This window comes from Emydura macquarii, unplaced genomic scaffold, assembly GCF_026122565.2.
Source record: "Emydura macquarii macquarii isolate MOO-44397 ecotype Brisbane River unplaced genomic scaffold, CSIRO-AGI_Emac_v2 contig_1876, whole genome shotgun sequence".
Classification (NCBI taxonomy): domain Eukaryota; kingdom Metazoa; phylum Chordata; order Testudines; family Chelidae; genus Emydura; species Emydura macquarii.
Window position 1 is genome coordinate 21,297,040 of NW_027132013.1, and position 27,921 is coordinate 21,324,960.

General features: G+C 40.4%; 1 protein-coding gene across 1 annotated transcript in view; it reads left to right on the forward strand.

Annotated features, from left to right (window-relative positions):
• The window catches only part of TTBK2 (tau tubulin kinase 2), a 214,924-nt gene that overhangs the window by 57,051 nt on the left and 129,952 nt on the right, over nt 1-27,921 (forward strand). The window contains exons 4-6 of the mRNA XM_067557906.1: nt 13,206-13,279; nt 18,221-18,361; nt 27,075-27,179. Coding sequence (XP_067414007.1) covers nt 13,206-13,279; nt 18,221-18,361; nt 27,075-27,179 — 320 coding nt within the window. The remainder of the gene's footprint in view (nt 1-13,205; nt 13,280-18,220; nt 18,362-27,074; nt 27,180-27,921) is intronic.

A 27,921-nucleotide genomic window follows, 5' to 3' on the forward strand; every position in this document is an offset into this window, starting at 1 on the left:
ACAACAAACACTACATAATTCCTAGCAGCACCCAAAGCTCCAGGCCCAGAACTGGCTGACCATTAAAATGCTCTTTCAAAGCCTCCCTCAACTGCATAGCTCCATGTTGGGCTCTTATAGCAGCCCTTGCATCTGGCTGTTCAAAGTCAGCAGACAGCTGCTCCACCTTTTGTCCTCCACCTCAGCGGCAGCATTTTGCTCTTTGCCTTGCAGATAGCATTTAGGACACAGCAGGCAGCTATAACCACTGGGATATTTTACTCACTGAGATCTAATCTAATGAGTAAACACCACCAGCATCTCTTCAGTCTACCAAAAGCACTTTCAACAGATATTCTGCACCTGCTGAAGTGGTAGTTGATTCTCTTCTTGGTGTCAAGTTGACCAGCATACAGCTTCGTGAATCAGGGGAGCAAGGAGTAGGCTGGATTCTTCAGAATCACTGTTGGCATTTCAATATCACTAATGGTAGTCCACAGATCGGGAAAGAATGTCCCTCCTTGCAGCTTTCTGAACAGTTCAAAGTTCTTAAAAACATAAGCATCATGCACCTTCCTGGACCAACCTACATTGATATCTGCGAACCGTCCCCCGAGATCCATCAATATTTGCATAACTGTAGAAAAGTAGCCTTTCTGTGGATGTACTCTCTGACAAGGTGGACTGGTGCCAATAGAGGGATATGCGTATCAGCTGGTGCCCCACCTCAATTCAGGAACCCCATTGCTGCAAATCCATCCACTATTCCCTGCATGTTGCTGAGAGTCACAATCCCTGCATAGTAGAAGATTATTAATGGCTCTACATGCTTGCATGATACTGGCCCCCCAGGTGGATTTTCCAACTCCAAAACGATTTTCCACTGACTAGTAGCAATCTGGCATTGCCAGGTTTCCACAGTGCAATCACCACTCACTTCTCCACTGTCAGCACAGCTCTTACTCTGATTTCCCTGCACTGGGGGGCTGGAGTGAGCTCTGCACAGATCCAGGAGTGTGGCCTTTTGCATCCAAAAGTTCTGCAGCCACTGCTCATAGGTCTCAAACTTGTATTATGATGCAATCCCACCAGTCAGTGCTCATTTTTCTGGTCCAGAAGCAGCTCTTCACCATCTGTAGCTACTCCTTGAACCTGCCAACAACCTTGAATTGTTTTTCACTGCATCCCTTAACAAATTGTCCTTGAAGTAATCATGATGTCCCTCATTGTTGCAGTACTTCCTGTGGGTCTGCAAATGTGGGAGAATCATGCATCCTCAATTTGCAACATTCATGAGGATAATGCAGAAGTCTGTGGGGTTCAAGGTTGTCAGAGGTGAACGCTAGAAAGTGTTTGGGTTTGTGAGATTTTAAAAAAGGTGCAAAAATTATGGGATGTGGATGGCATTATGGGATGGAGAAAATTGCATGCTGGAAACTTGATCCTTAGGTCCCAGCGATCCTAGAGTAAGTCATTTGTACCCTACAGCACATTGCAAAAAGTTCCCAAAAAGCACTGCACCCAATGACACCATGTATCACACTGGGATACCTACTTGTGGTGCACTGGACTTTGCATCAACACAAGCATTCCTGGTGAGTATGTGCAGTGCTAACACAAGCAGTCAAGTATACACGTGCACAGGTGATATACAAACTTTAGCAGTTGTGTACTGATGTAACTTGGGTCGACCAAAGTTTGTAGCATAGATGTATTCTTAATCTACTTAACTTTAGATTCAGAGCCCCATTACTGTTCTCATGAGATGAGTCCTTGCACAGTTGGCAAGAGAATTTCTGACTCTGGTTAATTGTGCTCCTGATGTGCCTGATCAGTGGCCTCATTTGTAAGGCCAAGCCTGCAAAGGCTTTACGCTCAACTCAATGTCATTTCTGTATTTGTCTGTAACATGATAACTTTTGAACAATGCATCCAATCAATTCCAAAATTTCAAGAAATGTTCTAGGTATCAGTGGCCAGAACCCTTCTGAATTTGGGGAAAATCAGAAAACTGAAAGGGGAAAAATGGGTGATACATGGAGCTACTGCCGTTTGATTAGAACAGCCATAGCTTTGAGTACATCTGCAATTGTCTATAGATCAAACAATTGGTTAATAGCATCAGTTAATACCTTCCCACATAACAATACATCACGCTAACTGAATTATCCCCCAGAGAGAGAGAAGAATAACGGTGGGAGGTCAGGAGGAGGAATGGGGAGAAAAGGGAATGTATATACAGCCCCTGGCATGAGAGGAAGATTGGGATGCCTGCTAGGGAGGAAGTGGAGAAGGTGGGTGGTGTGGAGGGGGAAGGAAGGAAAGAATGAAATGAAAGCTCCCCTTTCTGTCAATTAGATGGGAATGACCAGGGAGCCTTGCTCCACTCTCTCTGCAAGGCTCCTGGCCCTACATCCTTAGTGACAGGATTTCCCCCCAAGCACCTGGGACCGCTTCCTCTGTATCTGTATTCCCCTTAAGTCCTTATACTGGACCTCTCAAACCCTTAAAGGGACATGCCATGCAGTAGGGTGGGCTGACCACTAGGTACCACTTCCTTAAAGGGGCAGACTACCCTATTGTGGGGGACCACTCGGAGACCCTAGCATGGAGAACACAGAGAGCACCTGTCATGGCGGGGAAAGAAGTGGGGGACTACACTAATCCCCTGGCAAGGCAGGAGTTCGAGGGACTCTGGTATGGGATTAGGGGGAATGGTAGGCATGGAGGGAAATTGGAGCACACAGCTGAAGAGAATGAAGGAACCTTAGAATATGCGGGTGAGGGAATGATGGGGCACACAGAACCCCTGGTAGGGGAAGTTGGGGGAATCTAGTATGGGAGGAAAGGGGTCACACAGAGCACCTGGCATAGTGGGGAAGGGGGAATATGTGGCATGGGGGAATGGGAAAGCTGCTGATATGGGGGAAGAATGGAGGACCCTGATATGGGGGAGGGGCACACAGCCCTTACCAGGGAGGAGGTTATGGGATTTGTAAGGAGTCCCTGAAATGGAGAGGTATGTGAGAGAGGCATACAGGGAGCTTATGGGGGAGGGGGGAAATGGAAGCATTCAAGAAGCACCTAGTGTGTGCAGTAAAGTTGGCCTATACAAGCTACAAAGTATGTGACCCTTTAGTTATCAGTCATATTTATCCAAAAGACAGTTGAGGAATACAAAGTGGCATAAATAAGCCCAACCCTGTGGTATTCTTGTGTTGGTGGGGGGGCAGATAGGAAAGAAGACATAGAAGAAAGTAGTTAGCTGAGAAACATTGTCCTGGGACAAGGGTGTATTGTCTTAAATTTAAAACTAAACAACCTAAATCACAGGTTTCAATCACTAATAAAATCAATAGTAAAAATCTATTTAAATAATGAATGTTTAAAATTGCTTTCTTAAAAGTGCAGCCAGACCTGTCATTTGCTTTCATTAGGTGAATGCTTCACCCTGTAAAGCTCTTGCCAATTTTTTTCTGACTCCACAGCAGGAGGCAGGCTTAATCAGGCCTCCTTGCTGTAGAGCTATTCTGAGGAAAATTCCAAAATTTTATTTAAATTTCTGGCTAACAATTTGGCAGTCTAAATTCCAGCTGTGATTTTGTTTGCCTTTTGGGTAGCTTTTCTCCCTCATCTATTTCCATGTTCAGATGTTGTAGTGACTGTGATCCTGCAGCTGCCTGGGGAGAAAGCAAGGCTGAAAAAGTCAAAGGCAGAATGCAAATCTGGGTCTTGATTGGGAGATTTGCTATTTCTGTGGGCAGGAAACAATTTCCTCCTCAGTAACCCAGTGTGTGCAGGAAGGATGTGCCTTTGGCCAGCTTCCAGAACACAAAAGTAAGTAGCCAGGATCAGAAAAGCTAGTTCCAGTGGCATCTTCTTTTCTATGAAGTTGTAATTTCAGAAAGGTAACATGCTAGAACATGATTGTGCCTAAATCCCCAGAGTATGCACCAGGAATTATTGCTCCTGACTGTGGAGTTCAGTTGTTTCCTCCTCCTCTGCTTTCCCTCAGGCCTCAGATGCAAGACTTCACACACAGCATAAGATCTGTGGAAATCATAGAGAGCAGTAAGGAGGATACAGGTCCAGTCTTTTCCTTTCTGCAGTTGAGATTATTCCACCAGTTTTTAAAGGTGCACAGCACACTCCATTTGGCACTGTTTACAATAGAGAAAAAAAGCATTTTTTATACCTCCATCTTTTTGTATAGTTTCAGACTTTCTTCTGAACTCTTTGGGGTTTACATATTGAAATAATATCCTCTAAAATGAATGTATTCTTGGATTATCCAGAAGAAATCTAATCTGAGATAAATTGTACTATACATACTGGAAAATATGCTTGTATGGGAAATGTTGTCAATTTTAAAAAAGTTTTGCATCAGACACCCCCCGATCATTTTTCGTTTTGTCCTAGATTAATAAATTTATTCATAGATTTTAGAGACAGAATTGACAATTAGATCATCTTTTCTGACCTCCTGTGTATCACAGGCCATTAACTTTCATCCAGTAAACTAATCCTCTGTACTGAGCCCAGTAACTTCTGTTTGGTTAAAGTATATCTTCTAGAAGGGTATTCAGTCTTGATTTGAAGACAACAAGAGATGGAGAGTCCACTACTTCCCTTTATTATTTGTTCCAATGATTAATCACCCTCACTGTTTAAAAAAAAAAAAAAAAAATTGTGCCTAATTTCCTGTCTGGATTTGTTTGGCTTCAGTTTCTAACTGTTGGGTCTTACGAAGCCTTTGTCTGTTAAATTAAAGAGCCCTTTAATACCTGTTATTTTCTCCTTGGGAAGGTCCTTATACACTGTAATGAAGTTACCTCTCAGTTTTCTTTTTGAAAAGCTAAACATATTGAGACCTTTTAAATCTCTCACTGTATGGCATTTTCTCCAGCCTTCAAATCATTTTATGACTTTTTTCTTCACCGTCTCCAATTTTTCAACTTCCTCTTTAAAATGTGGCACCAGAACTGTGTGCAATATTCTAGTATCTGTCTCACCTAAGCCATGTACAGAGGTAAAATCACCTCCATACTCCTACTCACCATACCCGTTTATATACCAAGGATTGCATTAGCCCTTATCAGCTAATAACTGATTGACAGCATCGTACTGGGAGCTCATGTTGAGTTGCTTGTCCACTAAGACACCTAAATCATTTTCAGACTCACTGCTTTCTATGGTACATTCACCTGTTCTGTAGGAATGGCCTACATTCCTTGTTCCTAGATGTATAATGTTGCATTTGGTTATATTAAAGCACATTTTGTTTGAACGGGCCCATCTTACTAAACAATCCAGTTTACTCTGTATGAATGATGTATTCTCATCATTACTTACCACTCAGCCAATCTTCATGTCTTTTGCAAATTTTATCAGCAGTGATTTTATATTTATTTCCAGATCATTGATGAAAATGTTAAATAGCATCAGGCCAAGTACTGATCCCTGTGGAATCCCACTAAAAATATCCCCATTCAATGAAGATTCCCCATTGACCTCTGTTTTTTAGAACTAAGTTAGCCAGTTCTTAATCCATTTAATGTGTGCTTTATTGATATTACATAGTGAAATTTTGTAATCAGAATGTTGAGTGGGCTTAACTCAAATGCCTTACAAAAGGCTAAGTATATTACATCGAGGTATTTACCTTTATCAACCAAACTAATAGGAGGGGCTGCAGAAGCAGCCAAAGCAAGGACTACTGCACTGAGGGAGAGAGGGGTTAAAAATGGACCCAGCTGGGGTGAGCCATTCCTCCAGCACATTCCTGGACCCAGAACTATGCAAGGGAGACCCCCTTGCCCAAGGGGCACTATGACCCATGTGATGCTTCCCTTCCTTTCCACCATGTGGTGTTAGGGGGAAAAACTCTGGGAGGAACCAATCAGAGATTTCAGATAAGAGTAGCTGCAGAAGTAGCCAAAGCAAGGACCTTCAGACATTCATAGAACTTTATATTGTTGTGACTGGACTTTCTCTGCCCTGTACTGATTGGCTGTTTGCTCCAGCTCTCCCCCTTCTCCTTCCTCACAGTCACTTCACTTCAGATTCACTCCACATCTGTCCCTCTTATCCTCTTTTCCCCTGCCCAGTCCCCCTTATCCCCCTTCTCTTCAATGTCCCCTTTCCCTTCAGTTTGCTTTCCATTTAACTTATCCCCTTTAGCCCTCCCACCCCACTCCAAAAAAATCATGGGATGAACATGACGTTTGCTGCCATCACAAAGTTCACTCTGCTTGTGTGTTCTAGCCCTTTTCCCCACCCTGTGTCTGTCTTGTCTATTTAGATAGTCCCTGCCTTGAGTAGCTTACAATCTGCTACTCTTGTTTGTACAGTGCCTTGCACAATGGGGCTCCATTTTTGGTTGGTCCTTAGGCACTACTGTGATAAACATTATTATTGATAATCTTATCAAAGAATGAAATCAGGTTTGTTTGTCAAGACCTATATTCTAATATACCCACAAAAGCTGGGTATCTAGTATTCTGTGAACTCCTGCTTTTTCTCCTTTATGACAGGTTCCCATGGATGGATTCAACTATTCCTTAATCATGCTATTCTAAGTTCACATGTGATTTCTGCTATAATAAGTAAGACATTTAGAGCTATGAAGATGTTTTCAGTCCCTATGTATGGAGTGTAGTTGTTGTAATGTCAGTCCCAGGATATTAGAGACACAAGGCGGGTGAGGTAATATCTTTTATTGGACCAAGTGGCTTGAAAGTTTGTCTCTCTCACCAACAGAAGGTCTGGTAAAAGATATTGCTTCAGCCCCTATGAAAAGGCATTCTAAGTGACTGGATCTGTTTTGATGAAATTCCTTGGCTGCTCTAGTTTTTAAGAGGTTCTAATTATTGGGTAGTTATGGCCAGATATAATGTTTCACTTAAAATTAGTACATTCCTCAGGACAAAAACAGGAGTTTCTGGAATTGTTCAAGGAAGTGTTGGTGGCATCCAAACATTACCTTAGGGCTTCCTTTTATATTTTGGTCACATAGACCTTAGATACATCTGTCTCCCTTAAGAGATGTTGCTGGTTGAGGAATTATGGTCTCACTTTTAAGGCTCAGGCTAATATTGTGAATCTTTATATAGACTTTCTAGGGATCAGATATTACAGGCTTCCTTCGGAGTTGGCCAGCAGTCCAGCAGAGATCCAAATAATTTTGGAAGCACTTCTTTTCCCATCAGAAGAAACAAAGATCTCTTTAACTTTGCTCACAGAGTACTGTTTAACTCTTTTAACTTACCTCTGCTTTTTAAATTAAACCTGCTAAAGCAGATTTCTTAACCTGGCTATAATACTGTCTCTTCATATAGCTCAGATCAAAAACCAGGTTCAACCACATCAGAGTGTAATACTGGTTGTAAAATTCATTTGTTTTAACTGTGTCAATGGAGCCTCTGTCAGTACTGTACCATTGCCTCAATTTTTTATAAAAGTTAATTTCAGGAGCATTTGTCAAACTGGCTGGAAAGAGTTATTGCTCCAGTTAATGAGTGGTTTCTCAGGGCAGTCAAGGTTTTGGACACCTGTATTGCACTTGGCAGATAAAGCAAAATGCAGTAATACATCTTCAAACATGTTCCTCCAGAATGCCACAACTCCTATAAAAACAAGTTGTAAATATTTGAAGTGAGACCTCATTAGCTGCAAACTGCAGCAGTGAAGATACACAGTTGCATTTTGGGAAGTTTGCTTCAAATGTTTTCTTATAAAGAGATGTATATAAATATTGATTTGGGGACTTATTGAATAATACTTTCAGCCATAACAAGATAACTAATACTTCTGGGTAACAATGTTTAAAAAATGATTCACCTGACTTTTTCTCTGGTGCTCATTTAAAAAAGGGAGGGTGGGGAAAAGAAGGAGGGATACAGGTAGGGTTCCATTATTGCTCAATATTAAGGTATGGTGCTTTATTTTGAAGGATCCCCCTCATTACTGACTTTCCAGCATCCCAGAAAACACTGTAATTGATCTCTTCCTTATTATTTTCTTCTATATATTTCTAATTGTCCCCCCACCCCCCCTTCCTAAGCTCTTGAATTTCAAATGGAGTTATATAGAAAAGCTCTATTTTACTGCCAAGGTCATTTGGCTGGACTCAGCGGAAAAATAATATTTTAATCTAATACATGAAGGGGTATGATCAGACCAAATTATAAATCCCAAATTAGTTTTTTTGACCAAATTAGCTGAAGTCCTAAAACAAAATTCATATAAATCCTGGCATAAGATCCATGAGTAGCAGAATAATACATATAATTCCTGACATCTGGATTCGTCTCCTGACAGACATCCTCCAGATCCTCATTTTCTAAGCAATGCAACAAATTTGGACTTGCTCCTCATGAATGCCCTCTTTGTGCATTCGGTTGATTCAAAATGGAATTAACCACCTCGTTAAAATCCCCCCGAAAATAATATCCCCTGCCCTAAAACTTCCTAAATCCATGAAAAACTGATCAGAAAAAGAAGCTTGATTTTGACTGGGAGCATATACCTTGGCTAAGGGCAGAAGGACCCCTTAATTAAAATTAGACTTATCAGAATTCAATTCAGTTAAAGCTTTATAACAATTAAAACACAAATTGTCAGTATATACAAAGTAAACATCTGTAAACCAAACTCTTAAAGTTCTCAAGCAGCATTTTTCTTACTTTTCTTACTATCTTGTAAATTTTGATTATTCTCAATGGAAATATTTTTTCCTTGGTTTGTGTTGGTATGATGAAATTGATGTTTACCAACATTTTACTAATAAAAATCTAATCCATCCAAGGCTAATTAAAATATATCTGCCTTCTATATCTATGAGTTATTACTGAAACAATAAATGGGAAATGTTTAGTAAAGAGAGTTGCCACTCCTCTTCTATTAGATTCCCCTGGAGAGATATTCAGTAGCTGTGTCGAAGAAGTATTTGGGTGTTTATCATCATTTTTCTTCAAGGGTGTTTCATGTAAATACACTATATTAGGAAAATCTTTTTCAGTGAGTAGAATACCCCTTTCCTTTTTTGTTGGATTGTTCATTCCCTTCACATTAATAGTCATGAGATTAATAAACTCACCCATGAGTATCACATCATCTCTCACCCAGTATATTAATCTTTGTGAAAGGCAGTGAGACCCTCCAGCCAGATGCCAGGTCTCCATTATATTTGCACCTCTTCTTTAAATAAGACATTTTAGATATAGTTCCCATCATACACAAAATAATTTTAACACTACCACATATATTGCTTTTCCTTTCTTTAACACCTATATTATTTTGATCCTGAGTCTGATTTACTGTAAATTTTAAAATTCTGGACCCTAACATTTTATATTAATATACTCTTTTATATTAAAACATGTAACAATATTTATTATCAGTTTCTGTTCTCTTGTCCCTTGTTTCCCTCCCTGTGCACTGTTCCATTGTCACCTTGTCCTTTCTAGCTGTGGGAAGTCACTTTACTTCATTCATGGACATGTTAGTACCCTGTTCTTGGTACACCTTTATAACGTAGGGCATTTTGAGATTATTATACCATCTCTGAGTGAACATATTCTTAAATTTTTCCACCATAGGTGACCCTTCTTCAATTTATATAAATTTTGAAATGTTTGTGATAACTCTAAAGTCAAACATGCTTCAGTTGGGGAAGCTGAGGGTCTCCTGCTATTTTGTTACTAACTTTTTTTACAACATAAATCACAACATCAGATTAACTATGTTTACCCATTAAGTATACTGTGTCCACATAGAGTAAAATATCATCCAAACTATACAGCCCAGTTCCCATTTAACACTATACCCTTTATCATTATAACCACATGGATATAATATCCATTATCTATTATAATGTGGTAGTCACACATACTCATTTTGTTCTTTTGGATCTGGACTGTTTCTTCTGCTCTTATGCTTGTCTTGTGGTCTTAATGATTCATCTTTTTGAGCTGTTCTGGCTCTCTTTGATCTCTCTGCTTCCTAGTGATTTCTTGGTGACCTGTAGGACTGATGTCCTCAAACAATTCCAGTCAGATTGTTCTTGAGTTGATTTGCCTATTCTTATGTCCATGAGTACCTGTTTCCCTTCATTTGGATCTGAGATACATACATCTTTCCTTCCATTGAAAGGACAGTCTAAATGGGAACCCCTATTTGTATCTTATATTGTTTTTTCTAAGAATTGTGGTGGTGTTCCCTTGATTTTTAAGGGTTGAGGTTTCCAGATCTGGGAAAGTGTGTGTGGACTAGTTAAGAATTGTTAGTGCTTCATCTCTCTCCCTCTTTGCCTTCAGTATTTTATCCTGATCTTAATAGTAATGTAGATGGATGATCACACCTCTTGGGCTGGAGCCAGCTGAGGGCCTGAGGAAAAGGGATCTGTGAGCCTGCTTAATATGAATGCAATCTTCATTTCCCAGTTTTAATATGTCATGGAAAATATCATCTAGTGTATTCAGCAGAGTTCTCCCTTCAGTTTCCTTCGGAATATCTTTAATCCTTATGTTATTCCTGCATTCCTTATTTTCCATGTCCTCCAGCTTTAATTCTATATCTTTTTCTCTTTTTTCCATTATTTGGATTCTTTCGTCTAGATTAATAATGCTGTTTGATTGCTCATTTAATCCTATTGCCACATCTGATATTTTCCCCGTAATTTCATTTTTTTTATCTTTAATGTAAGCCTGGAACTTGTCCTTCATCTCCTTATTCATCTTTTTTATTTTTAACAGCAAGTCTTTCAGGTCAGCCTTAGTGACTGCTGCTTCTCCACTTGCCTTCATAGTTTGTTTCCTGGAGGAGGAGTTACTATCTTTTATGGCCATGTCTTTGTTTTGTGGGAGGACTGAACTTTGTATTGGAGGATCTCTTTCCTTTCCCAGACAACTAGCTCTTCTTGTCTTTCCTTCTTTCTTGTTCTTCCCTCAGGATGGCCACTCCACACTTCCCCTTTACTTGTCTGGCCTTTCCAAAATGCGTGCTGCCGTACTTCCTTCCCCAGCCACAATAGTACAATTGTAATTCATTTTTTAAAATCTCATTGCACTCACCCACTCCCTTTTTGCAGTATAATGATGGTCCAGTTCAACATCTCCAAGCTTGCAGAGTCATTTTAATATGTTCTGTAGGCTGGTGGTACTGGATTCTGTTGCTGTATATTCTCCCCTTGAGGCTGCTCTCTGGGATTGAAATCTGCCAGCTCTCTCTTGTCTTCTCTTTTTCTTTTCAAAACTGGTTTTATGGGTGGTTATTCATATTTCTGGCACAGATCTGTGGATTCAGGTTGGCTGGTTCTTTTAATCTTCTTAAATTGCTTTAATTTATTCCCCTTTTATTGGAGAGAGCTGGATGAAACCACCATCTTGTTGGCTGGTTTAGCTATGCTCCAGAAAGGAGTTACTTTTCAATGGTTATGCAAGTATTGGTGGATCACCTGGGATGTTTCACTGACATTGTTGGCTGGTCAGGAAGGTGTATGATACTCACATCTTTAGGAATACAAGACTTTTTGAATAGATGGAAACAGGAACTTTTTCCCCAGACTGGCAGATTCATATATGTGCTGTTACAATGTTAGTAGTGATTCTTGGGGACCCAACCTACCTTTTTGCTTCCCTATTTGTGAAACCATAGGCAGACCACTGGGACAGAAGCAAGGAAAAAATTAACTACCACCTAAGCAGGTGAAGGATAATTGGTGAACATGCATTTAGTAAATTGAAAGGATGCTGAAGAAGAGCTCTCATTGAGCCAAATATTCCTATTGTTATTTCTGCATGTTGCATTTGACTGTTTTACATAATATTTGTGAAGCAAAGGAGGAAATGTTGCCTGTAGAGCAGAAGAGGTAAGTGGAAAGACTGCTGATTTTGAACAGCCAGACGTAGGGGCAGTTACAAGAGGGCTTTGAGATGCTGTGTGACTGAGGAAGGCCTTGAGAATGTACTTTGACTAGTGTGTCATAGCATGAAAGTGTGCTGCTGTGTGCTATTTTGTATTGTTTTATGAAGAACTTTACTTGGCTTCTATATGAATTGTACGTATACTGTTAATACGCAAAATGGGGGAGGTGCTGCTTTTGGAGATCAAAAATGTTTTGTGAGACAAAGTAAATAAATATGATTTTCCTGAAACACAACTTTTATTGAACAGTAGTCAACAGTGAAAGTATTTTAAAAAATATTTACAAATGCACAGTGCAAAATGATCCTATATAAACCACAGATCAGTGACAGTGTACTCATATAATTTTTCTTGTTTTCTGCTGGGATGGAGTGGAAAAGTTTCTGTGTAGGCTATGCTGGTGCCTTACCGGGGGATGTGTATGGCACATGGCCTGGGAATATAGAGTTGTCCATACGTTGCTATGGCTTTTAGGGTGTCAGTCTGTGCACATTTTATTCTGTAATGAATTTCAGTGTCTGAGTTTGTTTGTTTGGTGTGCTTCTCAATGCATGTCTCGGTTCTTCAGCCTTTCCACGATCATGCACTTCTTCCAGTCCCTTGCCTCTTGTGAGTGGGCCTCAGAACTCCTGAGAAGATCTGAACATATGTCTCCCTTGTCCATTCCTCTTTCCCCTGATTATGGTCAGTCTTTCAGTTGGGGTGGAGGGGGTGCCTGTCCAGGGTACCCTGTCTCAGGTCGCTGATAACCAAGTGAGAAAGATATTGTTAGATTTAAAGGCTTACTGGTCAGAAAAAGATAAGTCAGAAAACTTCCTGAAAAGTTCCCATAAAGATATTCATAAAAGTATGAACTGGGTCAGACTTGCTTCAGAGATGCTTAGTTTAGGAAGTTCAGCAGCTCCCAGCATGTTGAGTATATGTGGCACTGTTCAAAGTCTGTAGCCATGTGGGAAGAAGTATGGACTGTCAGGTATACTAGTAATAAGTGTAGGCATAGTACAGTAAATATTGCAGAACTTATAATAATATAATGTTGGTCTGGAAAAGGTCATCTGTTTCTAGACCATTCCTCACTACTAAGGGAGCTGATGTTTGTGGCAGAAGGGAGTTTTGTTTGATTGGAGGTAGAGCTGCCACTGAGTTCACTGCTGTTTTAGTCTGAATGTGGTTTTTTAAAATTTTGTTAAAGGCACCTAGAGTAATACCTAGGCACATTTTTACATATTTTATTAGACATCTATATGAAGAAAGACAGAAATTAGTTGTTATTGGCTAACGTGTTTCTTTTTTTCCCTCAGGGAAAGACCATGTCTGTAGATTCATTGGCTGTGGAAGAAATGACAGATTTAACTATGTGGTCATGCAGTTGCAGGTGAGTTGAACTAAATAGATCTTAGGACTTTCTTTTTTCCCCCCAAGCATGTATTTAGCAAAAAATAACAGTGAAATTTAAGAGCATGATGGATAGTAGAAAACAGGCCGCCATTGTTATGGTGGGATGGTGAGCCAATTTAAGTTGAACATTTCATATTGTTACCATCATCTGTCAGAAAGGAGGAGAAATCTCACAGATCTTCAGAACAGTCTGATTGTTTTAGTGGGAGTGGTGTGCTGTTTTCTGAGATAGTTTACATCCCTTGAAAACTCTACTTGAAGTTGGAAGATATCTTAAGATGTGTGCCCAGTTGCTTCTGGAATAGAGTAGTCTTTTCAGTATATATTTTGATCACTTCTCTAATGAAAATATATTGATAAGAAACCTACTGTGCAAGAAGATCAGAAGACCTATTCTGAGTGATTGTGTATGTCCATTATACTAGGTGTTTCCTGCGTCTGTGCCAGAGAGTTTTTCCTAGCAGCATCAGTAGAGATGGCTATGCCTGCACCCTGAGCTCCTTGTGCTTCAAATCAAGGGTATAAAGGGTGGAGTGCCACTGCCCATCTCTCAGTTCCTTCTTACTGTCGGTGATCACAGTGTGCTGCCAGTTGTTCTTTTGTGAACATGCAGTAAGTGCTTTGCTTTGTAATGGTACTCATTTTGGGGTTTCCTTTCCTGACCTGACCTGACCTGATCTGTGGACTCAGGGCTTCGCCCAGTGCCAGGGGAGCATATGCCTAGGTCCCCTGGTTTTAAACTTTGCAAACTGATACTTGTCAGCAACCCTCACTCTTACTGCCTGAAATTCTTGGGTGAGGGTCATGTCAAGGACACCTTTCCAGTTTGCCAAGGTTTCAAGAGGAGCCTAAGAAGCTAAGAGAAGAATACCTCAGGTACATCATTACATGCATTGGTACTGCCTTGCTCACTTCAAGGAAGTTCTTCCCCATCCAGGAGTGTGCCCTTGCCTTACCAGAAGGCAGGGAAAGGAGGAGATCTCCTTGAAGAGGCATAGTGCTCAGAGCCCTCTCAGCCTCTGAAGTCAAAGAGAGGAACAGTTTCCATGGTGTCCAAGTCCTTGGTGCAGGACTCTTTAGCTGAGAGATGACCCACTCCAGTACCGAAGGTAGAGTGGACCATCCAGCTTGCCATCCTTGTTACTTCTTTCTAGTGGCTCGATCAGTGCAGAGCCATTGATTCCAGTTCCCCAGTTGGGACCTTGAGGAGCTCGGGGTGCAGGTATGGCCGCCCCTAAGGATACCATTATGGAAAACTCTTCAGCACTTGTGTACCAGATGTGCATGCACCTAGTCTAATGGACATATGGAATGCATCTCAAAGAACAACAATTACAAAAGGTCAGGAACCTTTCTTTCCTGTAGAAAAGGATTAAAATGGGGGATTAACACTAAAAAATGATAGGACGTTTCCTTAGAGAAAAATGTCCTGGCATTAAAAAAGGCCTGAAAAAACAGTAGGTTCTGATACACATTGTTAGTCATCCTGCTACTTAGGATATTCAAAAAGAAGGGCGTGTAAAGACCTTTGTGTAAACTTATGTTGTGTTTTTATTCTCTTTGTGACTGTCAGACACTCAGAAGGTTACAGATATAATACTGTAGCATAAAACCAGAGCTGGTTTGCTGGCAATTTTAAAAAAGAATAAAAATTCTTCTTTGAGTGCTTGTTCATGTCTATTCCATGTTAGGTGTGTGAATGTCGTGTGCATCATTGCTGGAGATTTTTTCCTCAGTGGTATCTGTCAGGCTGGCTCTAGTGCCTTCCGGTGCTGCGTGCTTATGCGCTGGTAAAAAGGACACCGCCAGCCCCACACCTTCTCAGGCTGTGTCTTCACTGATGGCAGCAAATTCACTGCCATCAGATTGACTTCTCCCAATCGACTGAGTGATCAGTGAAGACCCGCTCAGTCAATCCAGAAATCGACATATTAAGACCACCTCCTCAAGTAGCGTAGCGCTGCGTCAACGGGAACGCTGTTCCCGTCTGCACAGTGCAGTGAAGATGGCGTGCAGAAGAGAAGCAGAGAAGTTGACAGGAGTTACGCAAGTTTTTTGTGTAGCTTGCGTAACTCCGGTCGACTGCTGCCGAATCTCGGAGGTAAGTGAAGACAAGCCCTCAGTTCCTTCTTACCAACGCCCATGATGGTTGCTGGAACAACTCCTCTTGCTTTGGCAAGTGTTCTTCTCAGTGGTTTTTTTCTTTGTAATCATAGTTTGTAAGTCTTAGTATAGTTTTAGTGTATATATTGCAAATAGTACTAGTACAGATAGTTAGAACCCCAACCTCATCGTTGAAGGGCTCCCTTCATCCCTCGGGGCCAAGCATGTCTCGGTTCTCGGTCTTCAAATCTTGTGCCTCCTCTGGGAAGTCTGTGTCTTTGAGCAATCCGCACTCCAGTTGTCTGAAGTGTCTGGGAGAATCTCATGTGAGAGACTGTTGTCAAATTTGTTGGGACTTTAAGCCACGCACAAAGAAGGACAGCCTTCGGTCTGATCTCTGTTGTAATGGAAGGCGCTTTTAGACCAGCTTCAGAGCCAGACTGCTTGGATACAGCACCAAGCACTTAGACTTCAGTGTTAAATGCCCCTATGGCACTGTGTGCATTCCGGCTCCGTTCTCCATCTCTGGTGCCAAGGAAGAAGTATAAAAAGCAGTGCACCGGCAGAGGGCATTTGCCCGTGTCAAAGAAAGGCAAACAAGGGGAGGGCAGAAGCATGCGATCTGTGTCGGGCCACTCCTTCAGCCCCAGTCCTATTGTGGTACCGTCGACTCTGCCCAGATCATTGAGTCCAGTGCGAGACCCCCCCACTGATGCCAGGAAGCTATCATGGCACCAGCAGAATTGTAATGCCATCACCCAACAGGCTCAGTACAATCCTTAAGGTTCGGGAGAGCAGTGTTGCAGTCCACATGCCCATGAACTCTGAGCCTACCTCTCTGGGTACTGCTTGGGAGTCACTTAACGTGGAGTGGACATAAGCAAGTACTAAAAGAAGAAAAAACAGTTACTAACCTTTCTGTAACTTTTGTTCGTAGAGATGTATTGCTCATGTCTATTCCATGACCTACTCACCTACCTCTCTGTCAGAATTAGTTGGCAAGAAGGGATTGAAAGGGTGCAGGACTGGCGGTGCTCCTAATATTGGCACATAAGCATGTGGCAGCAGAGGGCACTAGAGCTGGCCCAATGGATGCCATGGAGGGAAAAATCTCCAGCAGTGGTGCACATGGCATGTGCACGCCTAATGTGGAATGGACATGAGCAACGTATATCGAAGAACAATAGTTACGGAAGGGTTAGTAACTGTTTTATCTCTTTTTGTTTTAGGTTGAACTGAGAATAAAATTTTTCAAAATTTTCAGTAAATTGAAAAAAACACTTTGAGTTGAATTGAAATGAAATGTGTTTTGTTCTGACTCTCATTTTATCATTTCTATTTCAGGCAATTTGACAAAAGGAAAGGAAGACTAGATTCACAAAATGGCAGGGGAAGGAAATGGACCTGCTTTCTTCATGACCGTTCACCCAATGGTTTAGGGCACTCACTTGAGATGTGAAAGACTCAGATTCAATTCCATCCTTTTTCTAAAGTGGAGAAAGGATTTGAACTTGTCTCCCCCACATTGTAGTAGAGTTGCCTAGCCATGCAGCTGTGAAATATTCCAGTGAAGGTCCTTCTCAATCTCTCCTGTTGAAGCTGTTCCAAAATTTATAAATAATTAAATAGTCATTGGAGCATGGACTTGAACTTAAATCTCCCACATTCTATGTGAGTGCCCTAACTATCAGACTGCAGAGTCATTCTCACCCTCTTTTCCTGACCTCAAGAGTACCCATTGGAATTCATAGTGGCAAATTCATAGATCCACTCCAGAATCTCACATAGCTCAGTGTGTATGGCACTCCCCTGAAATGTGGGGGAGATAAGTTCAAATCCCTTCTCCGTGTCAGGCAGAGAGAGAGGAATTGAACTTGGTTTTCCCACATGCCATGTGAGTGCCTTTACCACAGGCTAAAAGTTATAAGGAGACAACCTCCTCCACTTCTTTCTGCTTTGTGAATCTAGACCTCCTTTGTTTTTGTGAAAATGCCCAAAATCTAAAATGAAAAATGTTGAGTTGAGTCAAAATGTAACATTTTTTTTGACATTTCTGAAACATTTTGATTTTTTGGTTTGGTTGAAACTATTCTGCAAACTCAATGCAAATTCACGAATAGCTTCAGGTCGACTGAAATGGCAATTTCTCTAAAAAAATGTTGTCTAGCTCTAATCATAACTGACAAATATGCCAAAATCACTTTTCTGCTAGACTCAAGTTGGTATGGTTCAAGTTTTCTGGAATGAGAGACATTGAGTCATATTTTCAAAAACAGCTTCTAAATTTAATATCTGAAATATATGGAGAATTTTGCATATAAATTTAGAATACCTCTATCACTGACAATTTTTAAATCAAGATTGGATATTTTTCTAAAAGATATATTCTAGGAATTATTTTGGGGAAGTTCTATGGCTTGTGTTATATAGGCAGTCAGATTAGATGATCATAATGGTCCCTTCTGGACTTGGAAACTATGAATCTATGAAATGTGGTGTCCTTGAAGGGGAGCAAGTCCTTGGATGACTTCCATTGTGAAAAGTTTAAGAAAAGCATGCAGTGTTGTTGCAGCTGTGTTGATCCCACAATGTTTGAGAAATAAGGTGGGTGAAGTAATATCTTTTATGAGACCAACTTTCGTTGGTGAGAGAGGTGTAAGCTCAAAATTGTCTCTCTCACCAACAGAAGTTGGTACAATATAAGATATTACCTCCCCCACCTTGTCTCAGTTCAAGATAAGGTAGGTAAAGGATTTATTAACGTTATCTGCGGATATTGGGACTGCTCCTGTAAATGTACTTGTGTTTTGATTAGGGTCGGAATTTGGCAGATCTGCGTCGGAGCCAGTCTCGAGGGACCTTCACGATCAGTACCACCCTGCGCCTGGGAAAGCAGATCCTTGAGTCCATTGAGAGCATTCACTCTGTTGGATTCCTGCACAGAGACATTAAACCAGTAAGTTCCTTCTTAAGTCAAAACCAGTAATGAATATGTTGGCCTTAGTTGATAGCATTAAGAAGAACAGGCAGTGTATTAGATGTTTGTCTGAAAAAGTCAGAAGGGGCAGAGAATTAAATGTCAATCTTTCAAGCTGGCAGTGCAAAATTTATTTAATTAGTGCTAGATTGCAACTGGTATACATGACAGTCATCCTCCAAGTGATCTTCAGTTAACATTTTCATCTGTGATCTATTGAGACCTTATATAGCAGTAACTCCCACCACAAAATAAAATATGATTAGTGATTATTTGGACTATGGAAGCAAACTTTTAATGTAAGAAATCAAAGGGAGTAAACGTCAACCATAGGAAATATTTGTAAGAGTTTTAATAGTAATTTCATAATATTAAATCAATTTAATTTAAGTTGTGGTATGGAATCTAATATATGAATAACAAAGAGATATGAACCATCTCTGCATATGGAAGAAAACTGTTATGTGCAGGAAGCAGCCTGATATGCTAGATTGTCAAAGCCTGAGCTTTGAATAAAACCCATTGAAAATAGAAAGCTTTTGGTTGCTTGAGTAAAGTGTAGGTACAGCAATTTTATTTGGGAAAAACGACATACAATACATAATACTGAGAGAATGCCTCAGCACCTATTATGATGTTCTGGTAATTGATTATTCTGTAATAGTATGCTTGTGTTTGTTTGGAAATCTTATTCACTAACAAAGACAGTTTTCAGTTTCAAAAAGTACACGCACACTTAAATAGAAAATATTGAACAGGCAGGATATTTAAGACATGGTGGGATTTAAAAAGGAGGACTAACTCCCGAAGGTCTCAAAGCCTTTAAAATTAAATATTTGCCTGACCATGTTTTAAAAGTATTATTTTAAATACCGTATAAAAGGTGTTCCAACCATATAGAAAGATAGCTACACTACTGCCTTTACATCACGTGCAAGCTGGTAGTTGAGAACATAAATTGACCAATAATGAGCTATACTTTACTTAGCTTATTATACATTGTACAGTGTGATTATAGTTTATAGATTATTTTTATTTACATAGTGTTTTCATTTATTTTTTTCTCAGTTACCTCTGTTGAAGTGTAGATTTTGCATTAACCATTGTGAATATTATATTGGGGAGAGTTTTTTAGATAACACGTTAGTCTTTCTTCCCTCTGATCATCTGTCCATTTATTACTCCTATGTTTTTTAATTAAATTCCTCCAAATTACAAAGAAAATGTTTTCTTTAGAGAAGTATAAAAACTACAGATGTCTATAAAACAGGCATATTGCCTATGTTTTAAGTTGGACAGCAAGTGTTTTTTTTAAACAATGAACGAGGTAGATGAGGCTTTCTTCAGTCAACTAGGGAAAGTTTCCAGTTCACAGAACCTGTTTCTCATGGGGGACTTCAATCACTCTGACATCTGCTGGAAGAGCAATACAGCAGAGCACAGACAATCCAGGAAGTTTTTGGAGAGTGTTGAAGACAACTTCCTGGTGCAAGTGCTGGAGCAACCAACTAGGGGCTGTGCTCCTCTTGGCCTGCCGCTCACAAACAGGGAAGATTTGGTGGTAGGGGAAGTAGAAAGTGGGTGGCAACCTGGGCAGCAGTGATATGAGATGGTAGAGTTCAGGATCCTGACAAAAGGAAGAAAGGAGAACAGCAGGATACGGACCATGGACTTCAGAAAAGCAGACTTTGACTCCCTCAGAGAGCTGATGGGCAGAATCCCCTGGGAGGCTAATATGAGGGGGAAAGGAATCCAAGAGAGCTGGCTGTATTTTAAACAAACCTTATTGAGGGTACAGGAACAAACCATTCCGATGTGCAGAAAAAATAGCAAATATGGCAGGTGCCCAGCTTGGCTTAACAAAGAAGTCTTTGTTGAGCTTAAACACAAAAAAGAAGCATACAAGAAGTGGAAGCTTGATGAGATGGCTAGGGCGGATTATAAAAATACTGCTTGAACATGCAGGAATAAAATCAGGAAGGCCAAAGCGCAATTGGAGTTGCAGCTAGCAAGGGATGTGAAGGGAACAAGAAGGGTTTCTACAGGTATGTTACCAACAAGAGGAAGATTAGGGAAAGTGTGGGCTCCTTACAAAATGGGGGAGGCAACCCAGTGACAGAGGCTGTGGAAAAAGCTGAGGTACTCAATGCCTTTTTTGCCTCTGTCTTCACAGACAAGGTCAGCTCCTAGACTACTGCACTGGGCAGCACAGAATGGAGAGGAGGTGAACATCCCTCAGTGGTGAAGGAAGAGGTTCAGGACTATTTAGAAAGATTGGACATACACAAGTCCATGGGGCCAGATGCAATGCATCCGAGGGTGCTGCGGGAGTTGGCTGATGTGATTTCAGAGCCATTGGCTATTATCTTTGAAAGCTCGTGGCAATTGGGGGAGGTCCCTGATGATTGGAAAAAGGCAAATATAGTGCCCATCTTGAAGAAAGAAGATCCAGGGAACTACAGACCAGTCAGCCTCACCTCAATCCGTGGAAAAATCATGGAGCAGGTCCTCAAGGAATCCATTTTAAGGCACTTGGAAGAGAGGAAGGTGATCAGGAACAGTCAACATGGATTCACCAAGGGCAAGTCATGCCTGACCAACCTGATTGCCTTCTATGAAGAGGTGGCTGGCTCTGTGGATGTGGGGAAAGTAGTGGACGTGATATACCTACTTTAGCAAAACTTTTGATACAGTCTCCCACAGTATTCTTATCAGCAAGTTAAAGAAGTATGGGTTGGATGAATGGACTATAAAATGGATAGAGAGCTGGCTAGATCATCGGGCTCAACGGGTAGTGATCAATGACTCGATGTCTAGCTGGCAGCCGGTCACAAGCGGAGTGCCCCAGGGGTCAGTGTTGGGGCCGGTTTTGTTCAGCATCTTCATTAATGATCTGGAGGATGGGGTAGATTGCACCCTCAGCAAGTTTGCAGATGACACTAAGCTAGGGGGAGTGGTAGATACCCTGGAAGGTAGGGATAGGATACAGAGTGACCTAGACAAATTGGTGGATTGGGCCAAAAGAAATCTGATGAGGTTCAACAAGGACAAGTGCAGAGTCCTGCACTTAAGACGGAAGAATCCCATGCACAGCTACAGACTGGGGACCACTGGGCTAGGCAGCAGTTCTGCAGAAAAGGACCTGTGGGTAACAGTGGATAAGAAGCTGGATATGAGTCAGCAGTGTGCCCTGGTTGCCAAGAAGGTTAATAGCATATTGGCCTGCACTAGTAGGAACATTGCCAGCAGATCTCGGGAAGTGATTATTTCCCTCTATTCGGCATTGGTGAGGCTGCATTTGGAATATTGTGTCCAGTTTTGGGCCCCCCACTACAAAAAGGATGTGGACTAGTTGGAGAGAGTCCAGCGGAGGGCAACAAAAATGATTAGGGGGCTGGAGCACAAGACTTATGAGGGGAGGCTAAGGGAACTAGACTTGTTTAGTCTGCAAAAGAGAAGAATGAGGGGGGATTTGATAGCAGCCTTTAACTACCTGAAAGGGGGTTCCAAGGAAGATGGAGCTAGGCTGTTCTCAATGGTAGTAGATGACAGAACAAGGGGCAATGGTCTCAAGTTGCAGTGGGGGAGTCTAGATTGGCTATTAGGAAAAAGTTTTTCACTAGGAGGGTGGTGAAGCACTGGAATGGGTTACCTAGGGAGGTGTGGAATCTCCATCTTTAGATGTTTTTAAGGTGTGGCTTGACAAAGCCCTGGCTGGGATGATTTAGCTGAGGTTAGTCCTGTTTCGAGCAGGGGGTTGGACTAGATGACCTCCTGAGGTCCCTTCCAACTCTAATCTTCTTTGATTCTAACTAAATTAAGGTTAAATAGCAGGCATTTAGTATTGCATTCAGCATATAATCAATTTTAAACTTGCCTTTTTCCTTTGTAAGCTTATAACCACTGATTTTCTAAAGGACTCTATTATCCTTGCTATTTAGTGCATTCCATATATTTTCTAAATATGGCCATAAATGAGCTCTTTATGGTTCTTTCTAAAGCTTCTATGTCTCTTCTTTTCTCCAGTGCTGAAGAAAACACTACTAACCTCCGTCACACAAATTGAGAACCCCTAAGTTATCTTTAACTCTTCCTCCTCCCCACACATGGAGTCACTAAATAGTGCTCCTGCTTTCTCCACAACACACAGAACATCTGACTCTTCCTTTCTTGTCTGAAAGTCAAAACACTTGTCCATACCGTGCCCCCTTCTACTTTGATTATTGCATCTTCCTTCTCTTTGGGGTCCCTCATCGCCACATCATTGACTAATTTTGTCAAAACATTACTAGTTATCTTCCTTGTCTGTTACTCTGAGCACATCTCTCCTCTCTTTGAAACCTTCTGCTCATTACCCTTTGCTCACTTGATCCTTTGTTTCAGTGTCCTGCATGACTAAGTTTCAGTCTACATATAAAATCTAATTTCTTATTGTGACTGTCCTCTCCCCCTTCACAACTGTCAGTGATGTCAGTTCCTTTGACCTCTTTTATTCCCTTCTTGCACTCCTATGTTTGTGTCTGTCCCATGCATAAGAGACAAGGAAAAAACCTCCAACTTCACCAGGCTCTCAAATTCCATCTAATGACCCACTTGTTCTGTGAACCCTATGTACACTACACCATGATAAGGCCCTTCCCACTGTTACCTTACTGAAGGAAAGAGATGGGCTATTTAAAAAACAATGCAAAAAATTCTTCTACCCCTTAAAACTTGCACTCTTCTTTTGATATTGCACTATAGCTTTTCTTTTCTATGGCTGTCAAAAATTGTAAGCTCCTTCATGCAGGGACTTTCTTTACATCTGTACATTGTACAGCAATGAATGCATTGTTAGCCCTTAAAAATAACTATAAATCGAGCCATCTTTTGAATGTATAGCGTGATAACTAATAAGAATTACTGCCTTGCTCAATAAATTGAAGTGTGTTGTGTGATCATGCACTTAGTGAGAACCAGAATTATTTTTCTTTCATCTGTTTGTTTGTATCACATACTATACTTTTCTGCTGTGAAGCAGGTCTTATTTTTGGTGTTTGATTTTTCTGGTTTCCTTTGGGATTATCACTGTATTTGCTACATGCATACAGTATATTGAGGTACATTAAAAATGTCATGAGACTCTACAGTGAACATGTAAAATTGAATTCCATACATGCAAAGTTCTATTTTTTTTTGTCTCCAATAATTTCATCTTCTGACTTACTGCTATCTGACAATGTACGTTGAATTTCCTGCCCTAATTATAATGCCAGCTAATAGGATTGTGTGGTGTAAGTCCTCTAGGAAGACACTTTGAACTAACAAATTTTCGTTTTCATCCTGCATTCTTGCATTATATTTTAAAAAAAATTATATGTCACCCAAGACTTCATTTGTGTGGTGAATGTGAGTGGTGAATGGAGCCAGAGTTGAGTGAAATAGGTTGAGAGAGAGAGAGAGGTGAAGCATCAAACTTGACAGATGAAGAGACTGTGAGATGCACTATCAACTTCCACTTCCAGTTTATGTGTGACTGGAGGCGAGGGATGGATGGAGACAACCTGGTGGCTGCAGGGAGAAGGGTTTGGATGAAGCCGGTGGAGCCAAGGAAATGTGCAAACCACAGGGAGCTGGAAGGTGTTGCTGGTGGGGGGAAACGATTGGGAACTTAAATGTCGAGCCAGGACAGGAGCAGGAGCAACAGTCGGGGAGAATCACAAATTATATTAGAACTCTTTCTGCCTTCTAAGAGAGCTGTTACATTGCACCACAGCACGTCCGTATAAAAGGGTGAAATTGCTTTCTAAGGATAAAGTGGACTTTTAGGATGGAGTATTTCTTACCTATCGATAAAAGTCCACATTATTTCCTGGAGGAAAAAATACAATATTAATCAATTGCTTTAACAGATTGCTCACCTAAGGGGTAGTGCCCTGATCTTTGACCTTCAGCGTTCCAAAAGCTGTAAGTCCAGTGGTGGTTACAGGCCTGTAGACATGAACTAGAAGGCATTGAAACTCTGTCTGCATCAAGAGAATACTGCTGACCACATGCGTTTCTCCTCCTTTTCCCCCCCCACCCCCACATCTATCCATTGGACCTGAAACTGCTGTATTTTTAAATATTTTTAGTTTTTCCAGGTTTATTCAGAAGAAATGCTTTTGGTAGTTTTTAGAAAAAAATAAATACATTTGTCATTTGGACTTTGTGTTTGTGTTTTTCCTGACACAGAACTTCTGGACCTAAAAGGTTTTTTTTAAAATGGTTGGCTTTCAAATTTAAAAAAAAAAAATAAAAAATCAGGTTTTAAGCATTGTAAAAAGTGATGGGCCATATTCTTTGTTTACTTCTCATGGCAAGCCAAGAACAAATGTCTAGTTCCTGATAAGTGCCTTGGTGCCAACTCCTCCAACCTTTTCCTCACTTCAATAGCCTCGATACTCAAGGAATCTATATGTACACTGGTGGATGAGCAATCTGAGAAGGCATAGAGAAAAACCAACATTATGAAATCTTATTTATCTTGTCAAATGCAATTCATAAGTGTCCATGCCCTCTCTGTATAGTTCTTACAATGCAAGTTTTTGGCACTATCTTTGACGCATCCTAAATTCTACTGTGGCATTTCTGCCAGCATCCAAGTCTGATTTATCAAGACTATCCAAATAATCCTACTTGATGTAGTATTCCTTATCTATTTTTTCCTCTAATCTCAATGGCAAGCCTTTCTCATGCAACCCTTCTGTGTATACCACCCACCCGCGCAAAAAAAATCCATTTTCAATAGTCTAAATTCATCATCTGGAAATGTATGCTGGTTTTGAACACTCTCAGTTGTTCTTGTTTGTCCCTGTCCTGCATGGAGGGGGACAGATTAGTGAGCATACCTCAGCTTTTCTAAATTGGTCATGGCCCATGTGGATCTTCATTATAACATCTGCGGACTGTGGTTCCTTCTGTTTACAGAACCCTTTAAATTAATTCACATTAAAGAGTCTTTTCTAAAACACTGAGTGGAGGGCATCCTTTTAAATTAATGTCAAGCTTTTGTTCATTTCTCTCAAGAGTGAGTGTGTCTCAGATTCTCTGTCTAGATTTGAGTTGGAAGGTGATCTTGGCAGGTCCTGCCATCCTGAAAAGCAAATTTTTGTTTCAGCAGTTCATCTCTGATGGATAATGTAAAATCTTACAAGTGAGAGTTCACCAGCTATCAAATACTTTAAATGATCCTCTTTCTTCATTCAGGAGAAGACTTGCAACCAGTTAACAACCTTACATCTGACATAGACTAGAAGGTAGGCCCTCCTATCATTTTAAACTTTGCCAATATGTTAGTCTCACTTGACATCAGTTCAGTCTATGACTAAATGCTTCCCTGTGCAGGTCTTTAATGTCCTTTGATTGACTCTTCTAAATTCTTTTGGGGTGAGAACAGGTAATGATAGATTTGGAATTTCTAGGACTTTCCACTTCTCTGTTCCTAATTAGACTGCTTGCTAGTGAAAAGGACACTTTTTTTTCTTTGGCTCTTTACACAAAAGTGGCAAATTAGTAGGTTCTGATCATTAGTTATGACACTAGAATATTTGCCAGTGAATTATGACAACGTAAGCAGCTAACTTGTAAGAGTCAGAATTGTCTAATGATTCTTTTATACTTACTTTCTCTGATCCATCTACAAGCTTATGGTCTACCTCTGGCATTATTCTTTGTGGCTTGGGTCTCTTTCCAGAGATACAGGAGTTCAATTTCTTTCTTGTAGAACTTCATCTGCTTTGCTCCAAGATGGATGATATCCTGGCCAAAGTTATAAAGACCAGGGCTACTGCTGGATTCATTGGTTTAATCCAAACTGGGCACATGAAGTTATCAGGGTCAGTGGAGAATCAGAAATCAACAATAGCTTTTCCATTGTCAGCAATGCCAAATTTACAACATGGTGAGTTCTCCCATTAGTACAGGTGTTTTTCTTAGGCTTCAACTCTTTGGGCTAGTCCTGTTCTTTTTTACTGATAATTAAGGTTTGTTGAACAAGCCTAGGTGAAATGGCTAAAATACAAGTGATAGGCAGACTGTTTAATCCCACTGTTGCTGACATCAGTGGAGCTGAACCAATGGTATCAGTGTTCAGAAATTTTAGGAAAAAAGGTTATGTAGCCAAAACCCAAGAATTAGAATCTTGGAGGCAGATGAAGAAGAAAATGAAAATGAACTCTAACTGGAGTTTTCACAATGTATTGCCTCCACAGATCCACACTCACTCCCTCCAGCCCATTTGTCTTTGAAGTTTTTTTCTAGGCAGCCAGAAAAGAGGAAGGAGTTTTCTGCATCCCTTTTTTGATATGTAAGGTGCCAGTATGCTTTAGTATATGCATCAGTTCCTGCATTCCCCAGGGTAGATTGTTTATTGAAATTTCCAGATCCAGGAATGTGGATCTCCAAATACAATATACTTGGAGAAATCCAGTTACAGGTTAGTAATGTTGTTATGCTAATGAAAGACTGCAATCTACCTGGGTCGTATGTGCCATAATTCACATATACTAAGTTTAGAATTTCATTTTATTGTTGAATATAGTGTTTTCTTTTCTCCAAAGTGAATGGAACATGGGCAGATGTGAAAATGTAGAAGGAAGAATAGAATAATGGAAAATGACATTCATTAATTTGTATATGTTAATAATGTATATTTTTTTGTTTCTTTTTCTAGTCAAACTTTGCCATGGGACGTTTCCCTAGCACCTGTAGGAAGTGTTACATGCTCGATTTTGGCTTGGCACGACAATTTACAAACTCATGTGGGGATGTCAGACCAGTAAGAATTTTTTTCACAGTTATTGTAAATGATTATTAATTTGCTGTGATAATATACCAAAATCTTTTCTGGAGAAATATCTGTGTTACACTGAACTGATATAGTATCTAAATTTGGTCCACTGCATTCAGAGATGCCATATGAACTAGTGGGAAGTTCAAAGGACAGAAAGCCAGGAAGAATCGGGTTCTTCCTTTGGCCTAAGACATAGACTTTTTGTGTGGCCTTGGGCAGTACTTGAATGTCTTGTATATCGATCAACTTATCCAGCTGGAAAATTGGGGAAAAAGCAGGACCTCGCTGAATACCAGATGTTACATCAGAACTAAATTTTCCTTGATAAATAAATTATAGAAAATAATATGGAGGAGAAAAATTCAAACTGTATCTTACAGCAGTCTGGAAAGGAAAGAATTGAGCAGAATGATAGAACAAAACAGAATTCAATTAAGTTTAGTGATAATATTGCCATAAGAACTAAAGTAATTTTCAAATATGAATTAGGAATTAGGGAATGAATGTGTGATTTAGTCAGAGAGAATCATAGATACAGGGAGCTGAATAAGCACATCACAATAAGTACAGTAAAGCCTCCCTAATTCACTGGCGGATGGAAGTCCATTGTGAATTCCTGAAGTTTGCAAATTGGGAAGTAAGTTGAACACAATGTATGTCATGCATAATAAAATATAGTTTGTGTTTATTTTTTATTTTTATATGTAATGAATTCTGAGTAATAGGA